Below are 20,289 nucleotides of genomic sequence, written 5' to 3' on the forward strand. Positions count from 1 at the left end.
ACTATCTCCCTAATGGTTCAATGCAAGCATATTTGGAAATAGCGGGATTAAGCATTCCTGCTGCAGATATCTAGATCACCTGCCTATAATGGACGTGTGACTAGAAGGATATTGTGACTCCAGGAATTAGTCGGGGTTTTTAAGCAAAACTAACCCATAAAAGCAGAGGTTTCAAAGAGGGTTTTCATCATATTTGTCTTGGGTTCTTCGCAGAAACATCACGACGACTTTGAGATGACGTCGTTTTGGCTGGCTAACACCTGCCGCCTTCTACATTGCCTGAAGCAATACAGTGGGGATACGGTGAGATAAGCGGTTGTGGGAAATGTCGCCATGATGGATGTGCACACAGTCTGTCACCTGTAACTTCTCTACTGAAATAAGCACTGCTGCTCCCATTCACTTCAATGGGAACTTGCCGTTGGAAGTCTAATGCTGAATTGTTTTCAATATCTTTGCAGTATCTTATATCAGAACAAATGGGATTGGCAAGAAAAATGTGCAGTGTTGAGTACAGGATATTACATCATTTCTCACCCATCACCCTGATTTTCTGTTCTCTTGCTCCACCTGTGGACCTATTCTGTTCTAACTGAGCAAGCTCAGTCTTTGTTGACTATGTGTGGTGTTTTCTGTTTTTGGAATTTCCACTCCTTTAGAGGTTTATCTAAAGATTATGCAAATTTGGGTTTCCTCCAGGTCTGTTGATACCTCTATTTATGGACAGCGCCATTTTCCTACACAAGGCTCCACACTCGCAGAATGAGTCCCCTATTAGCATAAGGTTTTTCACCCTTCTATGGATCTGCCCTGGAAGCTACAGCTGCTTATTCCCTTGAGTTTAACTTCAGTAGATCTAGAATAACAACAAAAAAAATGCCCTTAGATCGTTTCCAGAAGCGGGATGGGTGGGTGGACTGAGCCAAAATGCCTTTTCCCTATTTGCCTATTTTTATTTAAGTATTTCAACATGAAAATATGCCAGTATGTGTGCTGTGCATCATGCATCCTACCCAGCAGGAGGATCCTGGTATCCCTCCTCATCCCAGAACACAATGTACAGGAGCGGGTGGCGCTGTGGTCTAAACCACTGAGCCTAGGGCTTGCCTAACGGAAGGTTGGTGGTTCGAATCTGTGCAATGGGGTGAGCTGCCGTTGCTCTGTCCCAGTTCCTGCCAACCTAGCAGTTCGAAAGCACACCAGTGCAAGTAGATAAATAGATACCCCTGCACTTTGAAGGTAAATGGCGTTTCTGTGTGCTCTGGCTTCCATCACGGTGTTCCATTGCACCAGAAGTGGTTTAGTCATGCTGGCCGCATGACCCGGAAAGCTGTTCCGTGGACAAATGCCGGCTCCTTCAGCCTGAAAGCGAGATGAGTGCCACAACCCCATAGTCGCCTTTGACTGGACTTACCTGTCCAGGTGTCCTTTACCTTCATCCCAGAACATGCTGCCCATTGCGGGTATCAAATTCATACCTGCACCGAGCAGCTAATGAAATGCTCAAGACACTTGAACTTCTCCAATGAGAGATACCTTCTCCTGCCATAGATCAAGGGCTCCATAGATCAAGCAGGAGGGCAGAACACTCCCATCTAAACAGTGTCTGCTTAGACATCATGGGGAACTCGATTTGCCTGTCACAAACCTGCAAATGGGCAGTGGGCAACAATGACCCTGAGATCTGGCCCAAAAGCCCAAGCCTTTCTGAGGGTCGTGTTTGGAAGAGTCTGCTTTGGTTTACATGTCAGCAAACCAATTGTGGCTAAATGTCTCCCTTTTGTTGCTCTCCCTTTTTTTTTTTAGGGTTTTATGACCCAGAATACTGTGAAGCAGAATGAACATTGCCTGAAGAACTTCGACCTCACGGAGTACCGCCAGATCCTGAGTGATCTTTCCATTCAGATCTACCAGCAGCTCATTAAAATTGCAGAAGGCGTCTTGCAGCCCATGATAGGTGAAACACCAGTGCTCACGTTTAACTCAGCCCAGTGGTGCATTTCAGCACACCCTGAATTAAACTGGGAGATGGAATCCAACAGACGCAGACTCATATCCATAATATTTGGGGTGACCAATACTATCTACCAAGTTACCCAGTGGGCACAGCGCCCCAAACAGCAATAGGGTTTGCAGTGAAGGAGTTGTTTGTGGTTTGTGCACATTATCAGCCAGTTTGGGCATCATGTTTTCATACATGGAAACTACCGTATTTTTCGCTCTATAAGACGCACCAGACCACAAGACGCACCTAGTTTTTGGAGGAGGAAAAGAAGAAAAAAAATATTCTGAATCTCAGAAGCCAGAACAGCAAGAGGGATCGCTGCGCAGCGAAAGCAGCAATCCCTCTTGCTGTTCTGGCTTCTGGGATAGCTGCACAGCCTGCATTCGCTCCATAAGACGCACACACATTTCCCCTTACTTTTTAGGAGGGAAAAAGTGAGTCTTATAGAGCAAAAAATACAGTATTTTTGGAGTTGTTGCTAGGGAGGAATGTATGCAAGAGAACTTCCGTATTGGAACTGAAAATCCTTGTGGTTTTTTAAGCACTGATCTGAAACCAGAACCTGGCAGGCATCCAATGGGGATTATCTGTGCCAATGAGTTTTCCCACCACAATCCCTTCACAGGAATTTAAATGCTAATTGCACAGGAATCCCTGCTATGATTCCTGAAATTTCACCAGGCCTATGCATTTTCACAGCCATGAAGACTAGAAACTTGTTGGGGGGGGGAGCAAATGTTGACATTTGTACAGTCCTGAGGCCTTGGCTCAGTACTCAGTTCCACATGTTCTCAGATTCATCTAGGAACGTTAATTTTACCTTTCCTTGCCTCCCTTTTCCGCCTGTGTTACGCAAGGGCTTAAAATACGGAAGTTACTCAAACTGCATGCTGGGGCTGCAGTGTGTATTTATGATACCTCTCTGCAGAGGTGTTCGTAATTTTTAACAGTATGTTAATTGAGTTCCAACCCATCCTGTTGCCCACACCATTTCCCCCTGCTTTATAACCATTAAGTAATTAATCCTCCCCAACCCCAACGCAGGAGGAATGCTGCATAAAATTATCCATCCCTATGCCAAGAGCGAGAAGATTAATCTGACAAAGGAAGTCTTCTTTGGTGCTAGGGGAAAGTTTCTTCTGCTGATTGCTCCCTCTGGGCTACCAGAGCGCTGGGTTCATTTGCCACTAGAACTACCACAGCCCATTACTATCCACTCATGGGACTGAAATGCAAATTGCCTGCAATTTAAAGATGCGGTGATTTAGAGGCAGGCAGACTTGTGCAGCTGGATAGGTGGGCGGAGGTATTTAGGAAAACTCGGCACTGAAACAAACAAACTAGACACCTAGTTTGCTTTTTGCAAGTAATTTCTTTCCTCCTCAGTGACGGCGGTGTTAGAAAACGAGAGTATCCAGGGCCTGTCGGGCGTGAAGCCAATGGGCTACCGCAAGCGGACCTCCAGCATGGGGGACAGCGACAACTTCTACACCTTGGAGGCCATCATCCGCCAGCTGAACACGTTCCACAGCGTCATGTACGACCAGGGGCTCGACCCCGAGATCATCCAACAGGCTGTGAAGCAGCTCTTCTACATGATCAATGCGGTGGCCCTGAACAATCTGCTGCTGAGGAAGGATGTCTGCTCGTGGAGCACAGGCATGCAGCTCAGGTGGGCTTCTTTTTTCTTTTCTTTTTTAATAATATTTATTGGAGGTTTAATAGTTACAGAAAAAAAGGGGGGGAACAATAAAAAATTTAACAAACAATACATCAAAAATAGAAAGAAAAAACAGTACAACAAAACAACAAGAAAAAACAAAAACATTTAAAAACACATCCAGATTTGATATCTTTATCTTTCATTTGCTTGTTTCCTCGACTCCCTCACACCTCCCTTTTTTGTATTCCAGTTCAAATTAGCTAATTCAGCAAATCCTTTCCCTCTTTCTCAATTTTTTGTTCTATAAATTATCTTAACACAGTCTAGCTTTAAATTTTCCACTTTAGCCCATTAACAATCAGTTTTTGCATAATTCTTAATAACATTTCTGCTAAAATAACTTCATTCCAGTATTCTTCTAACATTCATTAATTTTGCAATATTTCTGTAAATATACTTTAAATTTTTTCCAATCTTCTTCCATCGACTCTTCTCCCTGGTCTCAGATTCTGCCAGTCAGTTCCGCCAATTCCATGCAACTCAGGTGGGCTTCAGGCCAAAGCACATGATCATGCTTAGCCACCCTTCCCAAAGGCTGCACGTCTCCCAGTGCCACCATTTTGCTTCTCCCAGTAATAATAAGAATAAGAATAAGAATAAGAATAATAAATTTTTATTTATACCCCGTCCTTCCCGGTTCAAAAACCGGGCTCAGGGCGGCTAGCAACCAATTTAAAACACTTGATTATAAAAGCAGCATAAAATACAGTATAAAAACATGATTAACAATAAAATTCAAAAATCAGTTTAGGGGAAATAAGCATTAGATAATCCCCAGGGCTAGCTGGCTGAATTGGTCCTACTTGGGCCAGCGAGGAGGCCAGGGGAGAATTAGCTGTGGGGTCTCAGAGTGGGTGATCTTCATACAAGGGGAGGGGAAGGGAAGAGAAGGTAAATAAAAGATCAGGTTGAATTCAAATTAAAAGCCAGACGGAATAGCTCTGTCTTACAGGCCCGACGGAAGGAGGTTAAATCCTGAAGGGCCCTAGTCTCATGGAACAGAGCATTCCACCAGGTTGGAGCCATCATCGAAAAGGCCCTGGCCCTGGTGGAGGATAGTCTGACTTCCTTAGGGCCTGGGACCTCTAAACTATGGTTATTCATGGACCTTAAGGTCCTCTGCTGGGCATACCTGGAGTGCCTGGAGGCAGTTGGAGGATGGATGGCAGCTAACAGGTTGAGGCTGAATCCTGACAAGACAGAAGTACTGTTTTGGGGGGACAGGGAGCAGACGGGTGTGGGGGATTCCCTGGTCCTGAATGGGGTAACTGTGCCCCTGAAGGACCAGGTGCGCAGCCTGGGAGTCATTTTGGACTCACAGCTGTCCATGGAGGCGCAGGTTAATTCTGTGTCCAGGACGGCTGTCTACCAGCTGCACCTGGTACGCAGGTTAAGACCCTACCTGCCCGCAGACTGTCTTGCCAGAGTGGTGCATGCTCAAGTTATTTCCCGCTTGGACTACTGCAATGCGCTCTACGTGGGGCTACCTTTGAAGGTGACCCGGAAACTGCAATTAATCCAGAATTCAGCAGCTAGACTGGTGATTGGGAGTGGCCACTGGGACCACATAACACCGGTCCTGAAAGATCTGCATTGGCTCCCAGTACGTTTCCGAGCACAATTCAAAGTGTTGGTGCTGACCTTTAAAGCCCTAAACGGCTTCGGTCCAGTATACCTGAAGGAGCGTCTCCACCCCCATCGTTCTGCCCGGACACTGAGGTCCAGTGCCAAGGGCCTTCTGGCGGTTCCTTCATTGCGAGAAGTGAGGTTACAGAGAACCAGACAGAGGGCCTTCTCAGTAGTGGCACCTGCCCTGTGGAACGCCCTCCCTTCAGATGTGAAGGAAATAAGCAGCTATCCTATCTTTAAAAGACATCTGAAGGCAGCCCTGTTTAGGGAAGTTTTTAATATTTAATGCTGTACGGTATTTAACACTTGATTGGGAGATTGGGCGGGGTATAAATAATAAATAATTATTATTATTATTATTATTATTATTATTATTATTATTATTATTATACCAGGAGAGGCAGTCCCAGTTTTTCAGGAGGAAGAAGGGCAGTAGTACACACTGCCTCACCAAGAAAATGTGTGAGCATTGTGTGCGCCATCCCTGGTGCAGTAGTGCAATCATACCAGTTTGCTTGCCTCGACTTCAGCTCATCTCTCATGCTGTGTAGATCATCTTTGGGAATCAGTTGCTACAGAAGCGCACACCCAAGGGTCTCTTTTGCCTTGGGAAACTCAAACCTTCTCAGCCACTTTCAGAGGCAACCTGCCATGTTTGAAATATTTCCTCTTCCTCCTCCTATTTTATTTTTTTTAATTATGGCCTTCTTGTGTCGGTTCAGGTTTAACATCAGCCAGCTGGAGGAATGGTTGCGAGGAAAGAATCTACAACAGAGCGGGGCTGCCAAGACCATGGAGCCTCTGATCCAGGCAGCCCAGCTCCTGCAGCTGAAGAAGAAGACCTCAGAAGATGCGGAGGCAATATGTTCCTTATGCACAGCCCTCACCACACAGCAGGTAAGGAGGTGAAGGGATCCATTGATTTACCTGTTTATGAGGTCAGAGTCTTAACAAAAGACTTGACAAAGCCAAACACAAAATTGTTTTGCTGTCCCCAAAAAAACCCACCCACAGCGTTTTTAAGCTCACAACATCCTTGTGAGATAGGTCAAGCTGAGAGAGGTTAAATAGCTCAGGGAGCTTAGGGACGTGGGTGGAGCTGTGGGTTAAACCACAGAGCCTAGGACTTGCCGATCAGAAGGTTGGCGGTTCAAATCCCCGCGACAGGGTGAGCTCCCGTTGCTCAGTCCCTGCTCCTGCCAACCTAGCAGTTCGAAAGCACACCAAAAAGTGCAAGTAGATAAATAGGTACCACTCCGGTGGGAAGGTAAACGGCATTTCCTTGCACTGCTCTGGTTCGCCAGAAGCGGCTTAGTCATGCTGGCCACATGACCCGGAAGCTGTACGCCGGCTCCCTCGGCCAATAAAGCGAGATGAGCGCCGCAACCCCAGAGTCAGTCACGACTGGACCTAATGGTCAGCTCCCTTTACCTTTACCTTACTGGTGAGCTTGAAGGCCAAGCAAGAATTTGACCCTGGATCTCCCCAGGTCCTCTCTGAGGTTATTACCCCCTCAGCCATAGAAAAGCATTTACAGGAGAAAAATCACTGGGCAGCTGTTGCAAATGTTAAGCACCCACTCCCACCTGGAAGCATCTAACTTTCCCCTCCCCACCCAGGTTGGGTGCCCTGTGTTATCCTTGCAACTTGTAGTTACACCCTTAGTTCCTAGGTTTTCTCCCTCTTTCCTTGAGAGAAGTGGCTACATTTTTTTAAATAAAGGGTGATGCAGGGCGCACTGCATCAATTCAGCTACTCTGTGTATGCCCCCTCCTCTAAGCCTCCGTCTTATTTTCCTGTCCACAGATTGTAAAAATACTCAATCTCTACACTCCCGTGAATGAATTTGAAGAGCGTGTGACAGTAGCCTTCATAAGAAACATTCAGGTGAGTGCTCCAACAGACAGGCATTGAGAGGTTCTATCTCTGCCTCACAGAAAAACCAACCATGTGTGTTTTCTAAATGGCAGAGCTTTTAAAGCCTTGGTTCAGGAACAGATCACAGGGATACAAAAGCATTTATATTGCCTTTTTTAAAAAAAAAACCCAAGATGCTCAGTTTCCCTCCCCCTCCTACTAGTACCTTTTCTGTGCAGCGTCACTCATAGAAGCACACAAGGCCATTGGTGTAGCCCAGTTCTGTTTATTTCAAATAGCAATGACTCTCCACAGTCTCAGCTCAAGATCTTTCCAGGCCTTAACTCTTTGCAGCCTTGGAGGTGGAGACACAAGCAATGAACCTGGTACCTTCCATGCACGCAAAGCCATGTGCTGTGCTCCTGTTCTGCAGATTTATATTGATTGTTGCAAAATGCTTCTATCACAGACAAGGCCAACAGTGAGAGGGACGCCGTGTATCTTTGACCTGCAGAAGCAATATTGGAAACATTGCCAGATTTCCTCCTGGCTTCCTACCTTGGGAAAAAATGTCCTTCAAGTCACGGAAGGCTGCAGATTTGGGAATGGTGACTTTCTGAAGGGGTTGGAGCTTTTCAGCATCCACAGCCACACATACCCTCCCTTCTATTATTCTGATCTTTTGAGGGAAAAGAATAGCCGGATAATAGCTTTTCTTGGCACAATGATTTGGTTCCCATGACCCAGAGTCCTGGTATAGAATAATGGCTCAAAATCCAATATGGTTGGCCGTTTAGCCCAAACGTTTTACAATTAGCCACTTGATGAAAAGATTTGGTTTCAGAAGGTTTTTGGTAACTACAAACGATTTACCAAACAGTTCTTTTCTTTGGCTTTTATCTTGGAATCAGTCAATCAATTCGCAATATTTGACTGCTCAGTTGACTACCATGGCAACCAGATGTGTTAGTACTCTGTCCCCTCTTCCAACTGCAGAAAGCCAACTGAGGATGAGGCTGGTCTCAACCACACAGGTGTTCCAACCTGAACTCTGCTGCATTTTGTCTGTTTGCTGATGTGTGTGTTTTCTTCCCCATCCCCTTGCCCCCAATTTCTTGTAGGCAAATTTGCAAGAGCGGAATGAACCTCCACAGCTACTGTTAGACTTCAAGTTCATGTTCCCTGTACTGTTTCCATTCAACCCTTCTTCTCTAACCATGGACTCTATCCACATCCCCGCTTCTCTCGGCCTGGAATTCCTCAACAGAGTTTGAAGATACTATATTGACTCCCAGCCAAATTTCCTAAGCAAAAAAGCAAAAAGTGGAATTTAAGGATCTCTTCAAATGTGGACCAAATGATGGTTGATGAACCAATACACTTTAGTGAATCAGTGCTGAATTGTATAGCATAAGAAACTAATCTTGTATTTTTGGTTGGATGCTTTTTGGTTTGTATGGAGGGGATTTTTTTTTGGGGGGGGGAGGCAGATTTTGCTGCTAAGAATACTTGAAACAAGTGGGGGTTTGTACCACTTGATACCATGCTAAAAATATTCTTTCCCTGCCGCCATTAAGGCACCAGCATTGGTAAATGGAGTAACTATTTTCATTTTCTTAGGTTGTGGTTTGAGAAATCCTATCTTGAAATGATAGAAAGAAGCCTTCATGACCGTGCATCGTAACGTCGTCCATGGTTATGGGGCTCGCTTGCACATACTGAACTTCAATTTCTGCCGCTGCCCTTCATTTTTAAAATGATTGTTTCGGGAAATAAAGTTGCAGTAGGCCAAACCAAGAATTAATTATGTAGTCCGAAAGGAAATTTAACTGGTGGAGGGAACAATGCTTTTTCCTTGCATCTGGGGCACAAGAAGATGGTTACAGTTGTTGTCCCAGCTCCACCAAAGGCAACTTTGTACGGACCGTAACCTAGAAGCGGTCAGTGGGGCAGTTCCAGCCTGCCTTCAGTATATTAAGTGGCCATAAATATTTTGTCCATGTGCCACACTGAGAAAGAGGAAAGTCACGGACCCAGAAACCTCTGCAGGAGTTCGGCCCTATAATTACAGCTCCGCTGCAGACTCCTGCAGGTTACTCGGACCAATCCAAAATCTTTATGCCTCTTTTATCCTGTGAATATGTATGAGAACACATTGCTTTTACTGTGATTGTGAGAAAAGATAGATAGGGGTACAAGGTCCAAAATACTTCACAAAAAGGTCAGTTCCTTGTTATCATACTTGAGTAGCCCTTACAGTTACTAGTGGCAGCGCCAATCTGCAGGACAGATTCCTTGGCCTATGTTAGGAATCATTGTGAAGTCAAGTCAAGATACAGTCTGGCAGAGCTGGGCAACCTGAATGGACTGGCAACCTGAATGGACTGGCTGGGCAACCTGAATGGAAGGTTTGCCTTCAACCAACTTTGTGATTTGTTTCCAAGCCAGTTATGGAGGGCAGTTGCTTCATACCATGGAAAAAGTTGTGTGATACCATATCTGATTGGGTAGCAAAGTGCTGGTTGGCAAGGAGGCCTTTTGGGAGAAATAGAATGAGATATTAGCACTGATGAGCTTGCATCGTTGCCAGCAATTTGAAGCAAACCAGAATGGGTAGGGAAATTATTTTAACTTCCTAACATGGCACTAATATGCAATAGCGTTAACAGCACCACTTCCCCATCAGAGACTCGATTGCCTAATGAAACATGGCTTAAGAAACTGGATCTGCCCAAGCTCAGTGCACTGACACACAGTGCTTTTAAGTAAGTGGGCAACGAAGCAGGAATCCGCTGTTAACCATGACTTGCCAGTACACACAAACCAGGAAACTATTTTTAATGGTTTCCAAACAACCCAGGATCTGGAAGCCAATGTTAAACCATGGCTTGGTATCCTGGCTTGTTTGAAAGACATTCACCATACTTTCTAGGTTTGCACATGATAGGAAGCCATGGTTAACTGCAGCCTCCTGACGTAATTCCCTGCCTGTGCAAAGGGAAGAGGGAAGTGGCTGCATGCGTATCCTCACTTACCAAGCCAGGATGTGAACGTGACCAGTGTAACAAATAGAAACTGTTTCACCAATATGGTTTCTTAATCTTTGGGTTACAGAATGTTTAAAGTCAATAGCTTTCTCAACTCTCTATTGTTTCGACATTAAAGTGCACCTGCAATTCCTACCTATTCAGTTGCTTTCAAAACTATTAAGCTTTGCAAAGGCAACACTCAACCTACTATCAGATAGCATCAGAAATGCGGAGCAACTTCCTGCAACTTGAACTTAGGCAGCTAGCCAATTCTAAGAGGGAGATTTTAACTGCTGCAAATCGAATACCCAGCTTGCGAAGTATCTCCCTTATAATAGAGTACAGTTTTTACCAACGGACTGGTCCTAAGCATTCTGGTCTGATTCAGAAAAGAACTGGAGTACTTGCCCATTTTTAGCAGGTGGTGAGTCCCCAAGGGTCACTGCTCTCTTTTTTTAAAAGTTCAGCAGTCTGCATATTGAGGTACTGCTGATTCAAGGCTACGTTGCTCAACACCTTACAGTATCGAGTCCTTGGAAGAACAATATGCAGAGAGAGGGAGAAACAAGTAAAGTCCAGCAGTCAACTTACACACAAAAATCATCTCTCTCACTCAGCATTTCTAATGTGCACTTACAAATCCGCTGCTGCAACACTCCAGTGTATTAACATTGCAGTTGAACAGAGGTTATAATACAAAATGGAACTATTCTGGGGACCATGGTTTAATACAGCTTTTCATATTCCTAAACCAGTAACTATAGCAAGTAACGATTGCTTCAGCATGCATTTGAGACATTTACTTCTTCAGCTGAATTTGCTTCAGTTCTACAGTGCCTTGAGCTTGTTTGGTAGTTTTTTGCCCCTGCCAAAGGTGCCCAGTTAGGTTTCAGCCAGTCTCATGGTGGTGAAATTACCCAATAATGCTCCAGCCAAGGGAATCCTTCCCTGACACACACACCCCACCCCCCACCCCGCATTGTTCCTCATTCACACCCTACTTGGGCATAGAAAGTGCCAGTTCTCATGGCAAACTTTGCCTCTTTCTCTTGTGACTTCCTGCATGCAGCAAACCAATGTTGGACAGAGCCTTTCCCCAGCAGTTGCCATGACTGACCCCTTGTGCTTAGGCATGCCAGCTTTGTGGGTTTGAAGCTTGATAGAATAAGGAAGCACAGTAAGTATGTTGCCTTCACTGAACAAAGCCATTCTTCTCCTTGACCTTGGCAAACAACTTTCTTTATACCACAACTGTCTCTTTCCAGCATGACTGAAGAGATTTCCTTTGAAGCTTCTTTTTAAAATAATAAATTCCAGGCACTTCTTTTTTTCTTTAGCCAGTGCACAGTAATGGTCAATTAAATGACATAAAAGCAAGAATAGCAGCATCCAAGCCACAGTCAGTACTGCAGCAGCCAGGTAATTTTCTTTCTGCATTATGTTCTCTTCCCAGGATCAAATCTTCCATCTCCCAAACAATCAGCCTGAGGTTGGGGCACTCTGCCAGTTGTGATGAACTAGAGCATTTGCCTCCTTAAACGTCGGGGGGGAGGTGAACTGGGTGACTGCTCCTGATATCTCCAGTGCAATGCAGAATTTAGTGTTGTCCTGCACTCTAGACTAAGCAGAAAGTATGTGTTCACACAGTTTCTCTAGTTGCACCTGTTTCTGTGTATCCAGTTGTGCAATTTTTTAAAGTGTTCCAGCTGCAACTGAATCACCATGCATTGCTAACCATAATTCTAACCAGGTAGGCTAACTGAAAGGGAGCTGCAGAACCCACTTTCACAGTGATCCTAGAAAACGTATTTATAAAATGTGGCTAATGTTCTTCCTGAGGATAATGGTATTTCACTACAGCACTGCAAGGAGAATTTATTTATATTATGTATTATATCTGTGTATATTTTAAAAATCTAACTGTTAGTATAGAAAGAGATATGAACTGAGTAAATAACTGTAATATTTAACTGCAAAGGATTTTCAGAAGGATCTCATGTTAAATATATTTGATGTATGTAATTTTTATGTTATCTGTTTTTAAGATATCTTGGGACTTACTTTTTAAAAAGCCAATTCACTGGTATTGCCCTGCACAAACAAGCCTTCTCTCCCTTCCTCATCAGCCATTTAAATGTCATTTAAAACTCTTTAGCACAGTTCAAAAAGGTGGTTGGTGTCATTTATTTCATCATTTTAAAATATTTCTGATAGAGTACTTTCCCACTGTGTGCCTTTTCACCATTATTCTCAATCACTATTTTTTCAAGACTGAGTGTTAATAATTCTGGGGAAACCTTTAAATGTCACCAAAAATTGCCTTTGGAGTTGTAAGTAGACAGTTGACACTGGAAATTCTGAAGCAGACATGTTCAAAAGTCCATGAAGCAAGTTCAGTATTCACTGTAAACAATAGATGCAGTCTAGCAATTCCACAGAATCCAAACTGCATATACAGCGGGGTTTAATGCCCTTTCCCCAAGCAGTTTCTAAGCCTTTACCCCATACATGGCTTTTTAAAGGGAAATCTGTCCAAAAGTGTGGATGTGCAGGCTTGCTTGCTCGCACGCACCCCCTTTTGCTAACATGGAAAACCCTGCTTTGTAGGAACACACATCCATAATTAATCAGCACACATATTAACAGCAAAAAAATAAATAAAAAATGCATTCAGACCCACAAATTGAGAAGGGGGAGGAGAGAAGACAGCATATATTACATTCCTCATAATAAAGGGCAATTGAATGGGGATAGCAGTCAAATTAGCAATGTTGAAGATCCTCTAGCAACGAATAGCCCAGCATGTAACTTCTCTATACTTAGTCCAGCTAGTATGGAAAGAACACGTCACCAGTGAGCAACTTAAGGAATTTCTTCCTGAGTCAGTAATTCATAATTATGTGTCAGTTAAATTTGGGCATGGATCTTTTTATAACTATTGGAACTGCTCCCAGAGACAAATTCATGTGTGAAATTCTTACTGTAGCAATTAGCTGATGATCATGTGCTGGTGAAGCAGTCATTGATCGCTATTCCATGAATGGTGCCATAGCTAGCAAAAAAACAACAACCCAACCCACTTTTGTTACTCCCTTCCAGCCAGCAATGAGATTGCAGGTTGAGAAAGGGTGTTACAAAGATTTTCTATGCAGCAGCAGGAACATATCAACTGAGGCTGGAAGAAATCTGCAGCCATTACCAAACATCTTTGTCTATCCTCTTCCAACAGCAGCAGACTTCCAAAGAGAGAAGGGAGCATTTCAATTTCCTAGACTTGGCAGAAATCCTATAAAGTCACTGAACTTCTTGGGGCTGATTCCCACACTGTTTGGGTGGGTGCGGACTTGGTTTTGATCTGTGCTGGCTTTATTTTGTCACTTCTTTAGGACAAGGGTGACTAACCTGAGGCACTCCAATTCCCGTCAGCCCCAACCAGCATGCCAAATGGTCAGCGACGCTGGGAGCGGTAGCCCAAAAATAGCTGGAGAGCTACAGGTTTGCCTCCTCTGCTCAAGGCTTCAAATTACTGTACTATAATGCAATAAACAGGGGTTCATAACAGGGTGTCTGCACAACTTCATCATATATTTGTTCAATGAACATGGACAGTTTGCATTGAATCTAAACCCCCAAAGCGAATTGGCTGCCCTATAGTACTGGCTGTGCCCTTGAAACTAATTGTCAGAGCTGGGCATTAGGGTACCCCAGCACCATAACTTTATTTATTGAAGGGAGACTGGTCAGACCTATACCCTATGAAAATCAACAACTGCCAGTGAAATCAGCTATTTGACTACACGATCATGCCTATTTAAAATCATGCTGCAATATTATGTGTGTACCAGGATTAAGACACTGGTAGCAGGCCATGGGTCTGTGTGTTCCCTCTTCCCCACCACCTGTTAATCACATTTTTCTATTACATCAGTACCACTGCTAGTTGCAGCTAATGCTTAAGTAGGAACCTTGACTGACACCAGTGGTGACACTGAAATAAAAGTTAAGGGCAGTGGAAATTCAGCATGAGTAGAGGAGCACACAGGCACACAAGCCTGCTCCTGAACTCCTGAAACAGGATTAAGACAACAGAAGCATTACGTTCCTATTGTCCCTTTTAAGATGTTATAGAAATAAAGTATGCAAGAATTTGCAGTGGCTGACCAGGCCGCTGCAAGCGTTTGTAAAGGTGTATTAACACTAAGCCATATTTCCTCCTCATGCCAGCACTACATTAACAACATGAACTTGTTTCTTATTGTCAGAAACTGTAATAGGACTGTGATTTTAGTGGTCAGAATGACTTGGGATTATGGATAGCCAGCTACAATAACTGTGCCAATCAAAATATATTGTACAAGCCTGTTTACGCCTGTCTCCTCAACCCATTGGATTTTTATGTATTTGAAGGTGTAACAGAACAGTTTGCTTTCTGAATTGAGGCTGAATATTTTAAATACAAGCAGCCAGTAACATTCCCCTTAAATACTAGAATTGTTCAAAGAACACAAAGGCCTGACAGTAAAAATGGATGTGCAAAAGGGAAATAAGGATTTGCCTAGCAGTACTCAATCCAGGGTTTGCTGTGTGCATGCCAAGTCTTAAGACACCACAGGTTGATAGGTCGGCCGCTCTGAAGGTACTTGAATGACTTTTGAAGGCAAGTCCCAAAAATGTAGATGAAATGATACTGCTGGTAAAAGAAATATTTTTCCATTTTGAACAGATCTGTAAACTACACTTTCTGTTTGTAGGAAAACGACAAATAGTCCTGTCCTTCAGCTGTGCATAAAATATTGTGAAATAAATACTTTGGAATATGTGGGAGGCTGTTGGGACTTATTTTCTAGTGCACTGCATTGAAAACGTCGTATTTGCATGAGATTGACAATCCCCATTTCAAAGGCGTAATCCTCATGGGCAGAATTGAGGATGAGTTGACATTTTCAGAACGCACCTGGCTGGCTCTCTGACCCTAAACACATCCACCTGTGGTTTTGCCAGCGGGGTGCATGTCTGGTAAAGTATCAGTATACCATTATTTTTTTAAAAAATATTCATATACATATATATAGAGAGAGAGAGAGAGTAAACAAATATATATCAGTTGAAGGGCGAGTTTGAGCCCAGAGCCAGCCAGATCCTGATGGCCCCAATTTGTAAGGATGGTGAGAGGATGGGAAAAGGGACTACAATACCTCCTTTTATCCACGTCAGTTCTTCCCCAAAAGCATTTTACAAAAGGTTCTCATCTCTGCACTGCTGTATGCAAGAAATTTGCATCTTGCATACACAGATATACATCCCTGGTTTCATTTGGCAGAATAGAGAAGTACAAGCTGATAGGAAAATATAGGTAAAGGTACCCCTGCCCGTACGGGCCAGTCTTGCCAGACTCTAGGGTTGTGCGCCCATCTCACTCAAGAGGCCGGGAGCCAGCGCTGTCCGCAGACACTTCCGGGTCACGTGGCCAGCGTGACAAGCTGCATCTGGTGAGCCAGCGCAGCACAAGGAACGCCGTTTACCTTCCCGCTGGTAAGCGGTCCCTATTTATCTACTTGCACCCGGAGGTGCTTTCGAACTGCTAGGTTGGCAGGGACCGAACGACGGGAGCACACCCCGCCGTGGGGATTCGAACCGCCGACCATGCGATCGGCAAGTCCTAGGCGCTGAGGTTTTACCCACAGCGCCACCCGCGTCCCAGATAGGGGAATATATTTCAGTGTTAAACCTGAGGGCCCACAATGTATTTGCATACTGATTTTCTTGAACAATTCTATCCTAGGAAAAGAAAACGTACTCTGGCCTTTTGAGAAACAATCCAATTTGAAATGTGAAGACTAGGGCAGGAATAATAAGTAAGGAATCCTTACTTGGGAGGAGGCCCCACTGAACATGATGGGGCTTGTACCTAAGTGAACTGGAGGCTTAAAAGGTAGACCTCTGATTAGAGGGCTTGTGGTTTTTTAAATAATTATGGCTTCTAGGGGTTCCTGAATTAACACTTCTGAAGAGCAAACATCATTATAGCAACGAAGTGCCAATAAAACAATTCACATTCCCATTTGGTTCATGGTTGCTTCTGACAGACCAAGAGCAATAAAGTCAAGCTTATAAAAAAGTAAAATTTAATGGAATAAGGGGTGACAGGGTGAATACATCTATTCCATCTCTGCAGGGGTACAAGATAGCAACCTGTACCCTGTTGAAGCTGTTTAGAGTTGCAGGTAAAAAGCTCTCTATGCTAGACAAGGTGTGAAGTCCATGACACTTTATGGCATATGTGATGGGCCTCCTCAGTGGTAGAAGCTTTATGGATTTCAGCCTTTAATGCTGTTTCAACTACAGTTAAGGAAAATGCAACAAAAGGTCTGTTTTCCCTATTGCTTATAGGGACTCCCTATACAGACTCCCTGTAGTGAATCATGGGAAAGCAGGAGAAAAGCTAAGGTGGTTTGAAAAACTCTGGACCATAATGGGAGGAACTCACTAACAACCTACAGCCAAGACAAGGCAAAACCAAACCAATAGCACACTATACTATTGGGTATCCTTTCATTACATTTATTTAAAAAAGCAGCCTGCCATTAAACACTGTGGATTACTTGCATTTGTTTCATTCTCTGCGTGGCAGCTTGTGCTGCAGGATCCAAGGGCCACGTGAAGAAATCTGCAAGGGAGAACAAATATATTTGCTATGAGTCGTTAGAAGGGTAGGGTTACAATGTGGCAGCCCCTCCAGAAGCTTTTGGAGAAAAACCTGTATTCTGTGAAAAGTATTCAGAGGTAACTGATATATACCGTATTTTTCACTCTATAAGACGCACCAGACCACAAGACGCACCTAGTTTTTGGAGAAGGAAAATAAGAAAAAAAATATTCTGAATCCCAGAAGCCAGAACAGCAAGAGGGATCGCTGCGCAGCGAAAGCAGCAATCCCTCTTGCTGTTCTGGCTTTTGGGATAGCTGCACAGCCTGCATTCGCTCCATAAGACGCACACACATTTCCCCTTACTTTTTAGGAGGGAAAAAGTGAGTCTTATAGAGCAAAAAATACGGTAAGTGAGTGTGCTTAATTTCTGGAACAGTTCAGCGCAAATGGGGTGTGCCTTGCTACAATGCTAGTCCTATTCCAAAATAGGCACGGGCACAATTTTAGCTGCCCCACCGAATACATTCATGAGGCATGGAGGCAAAAGAATTCAACGTTTGGGATATTAACATATGTCAATAAAGATCTTAGCATTTGAAAGTCTGGAAGGTACCAATTCTTACACAGTGGGATTTAAAAGGTTAAAAGTTTTGGAATGGGGAAAGAGTGAGTTTCACAGAATTGTAGCATTGCAAGGGACTATGAAGATCATCGAATCCAACCCCCTGCAATGCAGGAATCTTTTGCCCAAAGTGGGGCTCCAACCCATGATTGAGTCTTACACTCTATTGACTGAGATATAAATGTGATAAATCTAGCAACTCCTGCAATGAATCAGGTACAGTGGTGCCTCGCAAGACGAAATTAATTCGTTCCGCGAGTTTTTTCGTAGAGCAAGTTTTTTCGTCTTGCGAAGCACCATGGCGGGGAGGGGTGGGGAGAAGCAGGGCAGCTGCCGCAGCCGGTCCTTGGACTCACCGCGCCTTGTGGACACCTCACGACGCAGCTGCTGCCCTCTCGCTCCCCTCTTCCCCTCCTGCAGAATCCTCTCTCTCTCGTGCGCGCTCTCTGGTTTGGTCTCTCCAGCTCGGAGTTCCTTGGCTGCCGACTCTAATGAGAACCACACGGGCTGGGAAGAACCCACCTCGCTTAGACTAGAGGAGCCCTCCTCCTCCTCCTCCTCCTCGCCTGCCCCAGAACCCACCCTGCAAGGAGATCTCAGCTCCAGGATCCTTTCTCTCCCTTGCAGACGCAGGCGTGCGCTTTCCAAGAACGCGCGCATGTCCAGACGCACGCAGGCAACACCCTGGTCCCCGTGGGGCTCAGGAGCGCGACTCCGGCTGCAGCGCTGGCTGCTGGCGGCAACGGCTCCTGAGGGGAGCGCGCGAGGGCGGTGGGCAGCGGCGTGACGCAGCCGGAAGGTCAGCCATCAGCAGGAAGGTGGGAGGGAGCCAGAGGAGCGGGGAAGCGAGCGTGCGACCGTCACCATGACAGGAGAGGCAGGGCTGTTTCGTCTAGCGAAGCAAGCCCTTTGGAAAATCTGTCTTACGAAGCACCTCAGAAAATGAAAAACCCTTTCGTCTAGCGGGTTTTTCGTCTTCCGAGGCATTCGTCTTGCGGGGCACCACTGTACAGTGGTACTTCAGGTTAAATACTTAATTGGTTCCGTAGGTCCGTTCTTAACCTGAAACTGTTCTTAACCTGACGCACCACTTTAGCTAATGGGGCCTCCCGCTGCTGCCACACCACCACCACACAATTTCTGTTCTCATCCTGAAGCAAAGTTCTTAACCCAAGGTACTATTTCTGGGTTAGCGGAGTCTGTAACCTGAAGCATATGTAATCCAAGGTACCACTGTATATGGTTCTCCTCCGAACTATGAGGGACCTAAGAAGAGCCTGTTGCAGCGGGCCAATGGCCCGTCTAGTCCAGCACCCTGCTCTCAGAGTGGCCAAACAGATGCCATGGGGAAACCCACAAGAGGAGCAAAAGGGCCCTCTCCTCTCCTGCAGTTTCCTGGCATTCAGAAGCAACTCTTACTCAGGTAGGTAGTTTAGGCTGACAGCGCACGACTGGTTCAAAGTCAGCCAGGAGGTTTCATGGCTGGGTAAAAATCTGAACTCAGATCTCACCAATCAGATCTCCCCAGGTTCAACACTCTTAACTACGACATATCCATAATATAGACAGGCTGTGTTTAAATCTACTTAGAAACACTTAAGGAACACCTTTTATTGTTCCTTAAGTTTCTTTTTGTAGATCAGCATCCAACTGCAGAACTTGGGACATAACAGTTATTTCTTGGTCTCAGATGCCTTTGTTAGCACAAATTCCATCATTCAGTTCCACAGAACTCAGATTGCGCAGTGGGCTATTCATCACAGACCAGGAACTGCAACGGTGAGAGTTTTTCAAGAACTTATGAACAAGATAGATTAGAAAATTTATTTTCACTCCTGATCTAGCCCCTTTTTCCACCTTCCTGAGCCCCCGCTCCCAGTGCAGAATCATATATTTTAAGAAAAATTCTATGGATATATGTATGCATCTTCTCCCTCCCTACACTGAAGCAGAGATGAGAAAAAGAAGTAACAGCAATAGAAAACTCAAACAAAATGATAAGACAGAGTGAACAGAGAAAAGCCTGGGATTGTTGATGCATAAGTTAAGGACTGCAGAAGCAGAGGGGTAAAGAGCCTGAAAACCCATTGCAGCAGGGCAAAGAAGAGGGCTTGCAAACAGGATCACTGAATCTACGATTCCCAAGAACTATGACAACAGAAGGCTGATAATGTCTTTTTCAGTATTTTACATAATATGCTACTGCTTTGGGAAGGTTGCATACATCTATTTCTGATATGAATAATAACCCAAGAACAGCAATCTGAGATACTCCAGGTTCTTCATGACAGAAAAGGCATGAAACTGACAGCCTTATATCGATTTCATTCATGAAGCATCTTAAAGTGATTTCATAATAAATGATAGCAAAAACATGGTCTAGTATGCCTTTTCACCCTCCACTAAAGCTCCCAGCTTTGGCTTGTCACATATATTATCTTGTTTCAGTGCATATTTATTTTGACAAAATATAAATGCCTCATACTCATAATGCAGTGGAGACATTTGATTCTGTAAACTGCCATCCATACTGCTGCCTCCCCTTCAAAACAGGAGGCTGGGTGTTAACCCAGACTGTTAAAAGAAACCAGTGCTACAAAACTTCACAATTAGGTTCAACCCATGAGATTTGAAACAGCATTTGGGCCTCTACTGAGTGCAGTCTGCGAATGTTGGCTCTTTTTTTGCCCCTTTGGATTTTTAAAAACTTAATTTAGCAATCTACCCCTAGGAATTTAGGAATATGTCTTATACCAGGTGTTTGTATATAGCCTA

The 20,289-nt window shown here is 44.4% G+C and overlaps 1 protein-coding gene across 1 annotated transcript in view; it reads left to right on the forward strand.

Moving 5' to 3' along the window:
• The window catches only part of MYO5B (myosin VB), a 268,746-nt gene extending 253,684 nt beyond the window's left edge, over window positions 1-15,062 (forward strand). The window contains exons 34-39 of the mRNA XM_083404620.1: window positions 214-303; window positions 1,807-1,957; window positions 3,392-3,677; window positions 6,080-6,254; window positions 7,164-7,244; window positions 8,336-15,062. Coding sequence (XP_083260746.1) covers window positions 214-303; window positions 1,807-1,957; window positions 3,392-3,677; window positions 6,080-6,254; window positions 7,164-7,244; window positions 8,336-8,488 — 936 coding nt within the window. The 3' untranslated portion in view covers window positions 8,489-15,062. The remainder of the gene's footprint in view (window positions 1-213; window positions 304-1,806; window positions 1,958-3,391; window positions 3,678-6,079; window positions 6,255-7,163; window positions 7,245-8,335) is intronic.
• Window positions 15,063-20,289: the final 5,227 nt, after the last annotated feature.

The sequence above is a fragment of the Podarcis tiliguerta genome (assembly GCF_965153285.1).
Source record: "Podarcis tiliguerta genome assembly, chromosome: 11".
Classification (NCBI taxonomy): domain Eukaryota; kingdom Metazoa; phylum Chordata; class Lepidosauria; order Squamata; family Lacertidae; genus Podarcis; species Podarcis tiliguerta.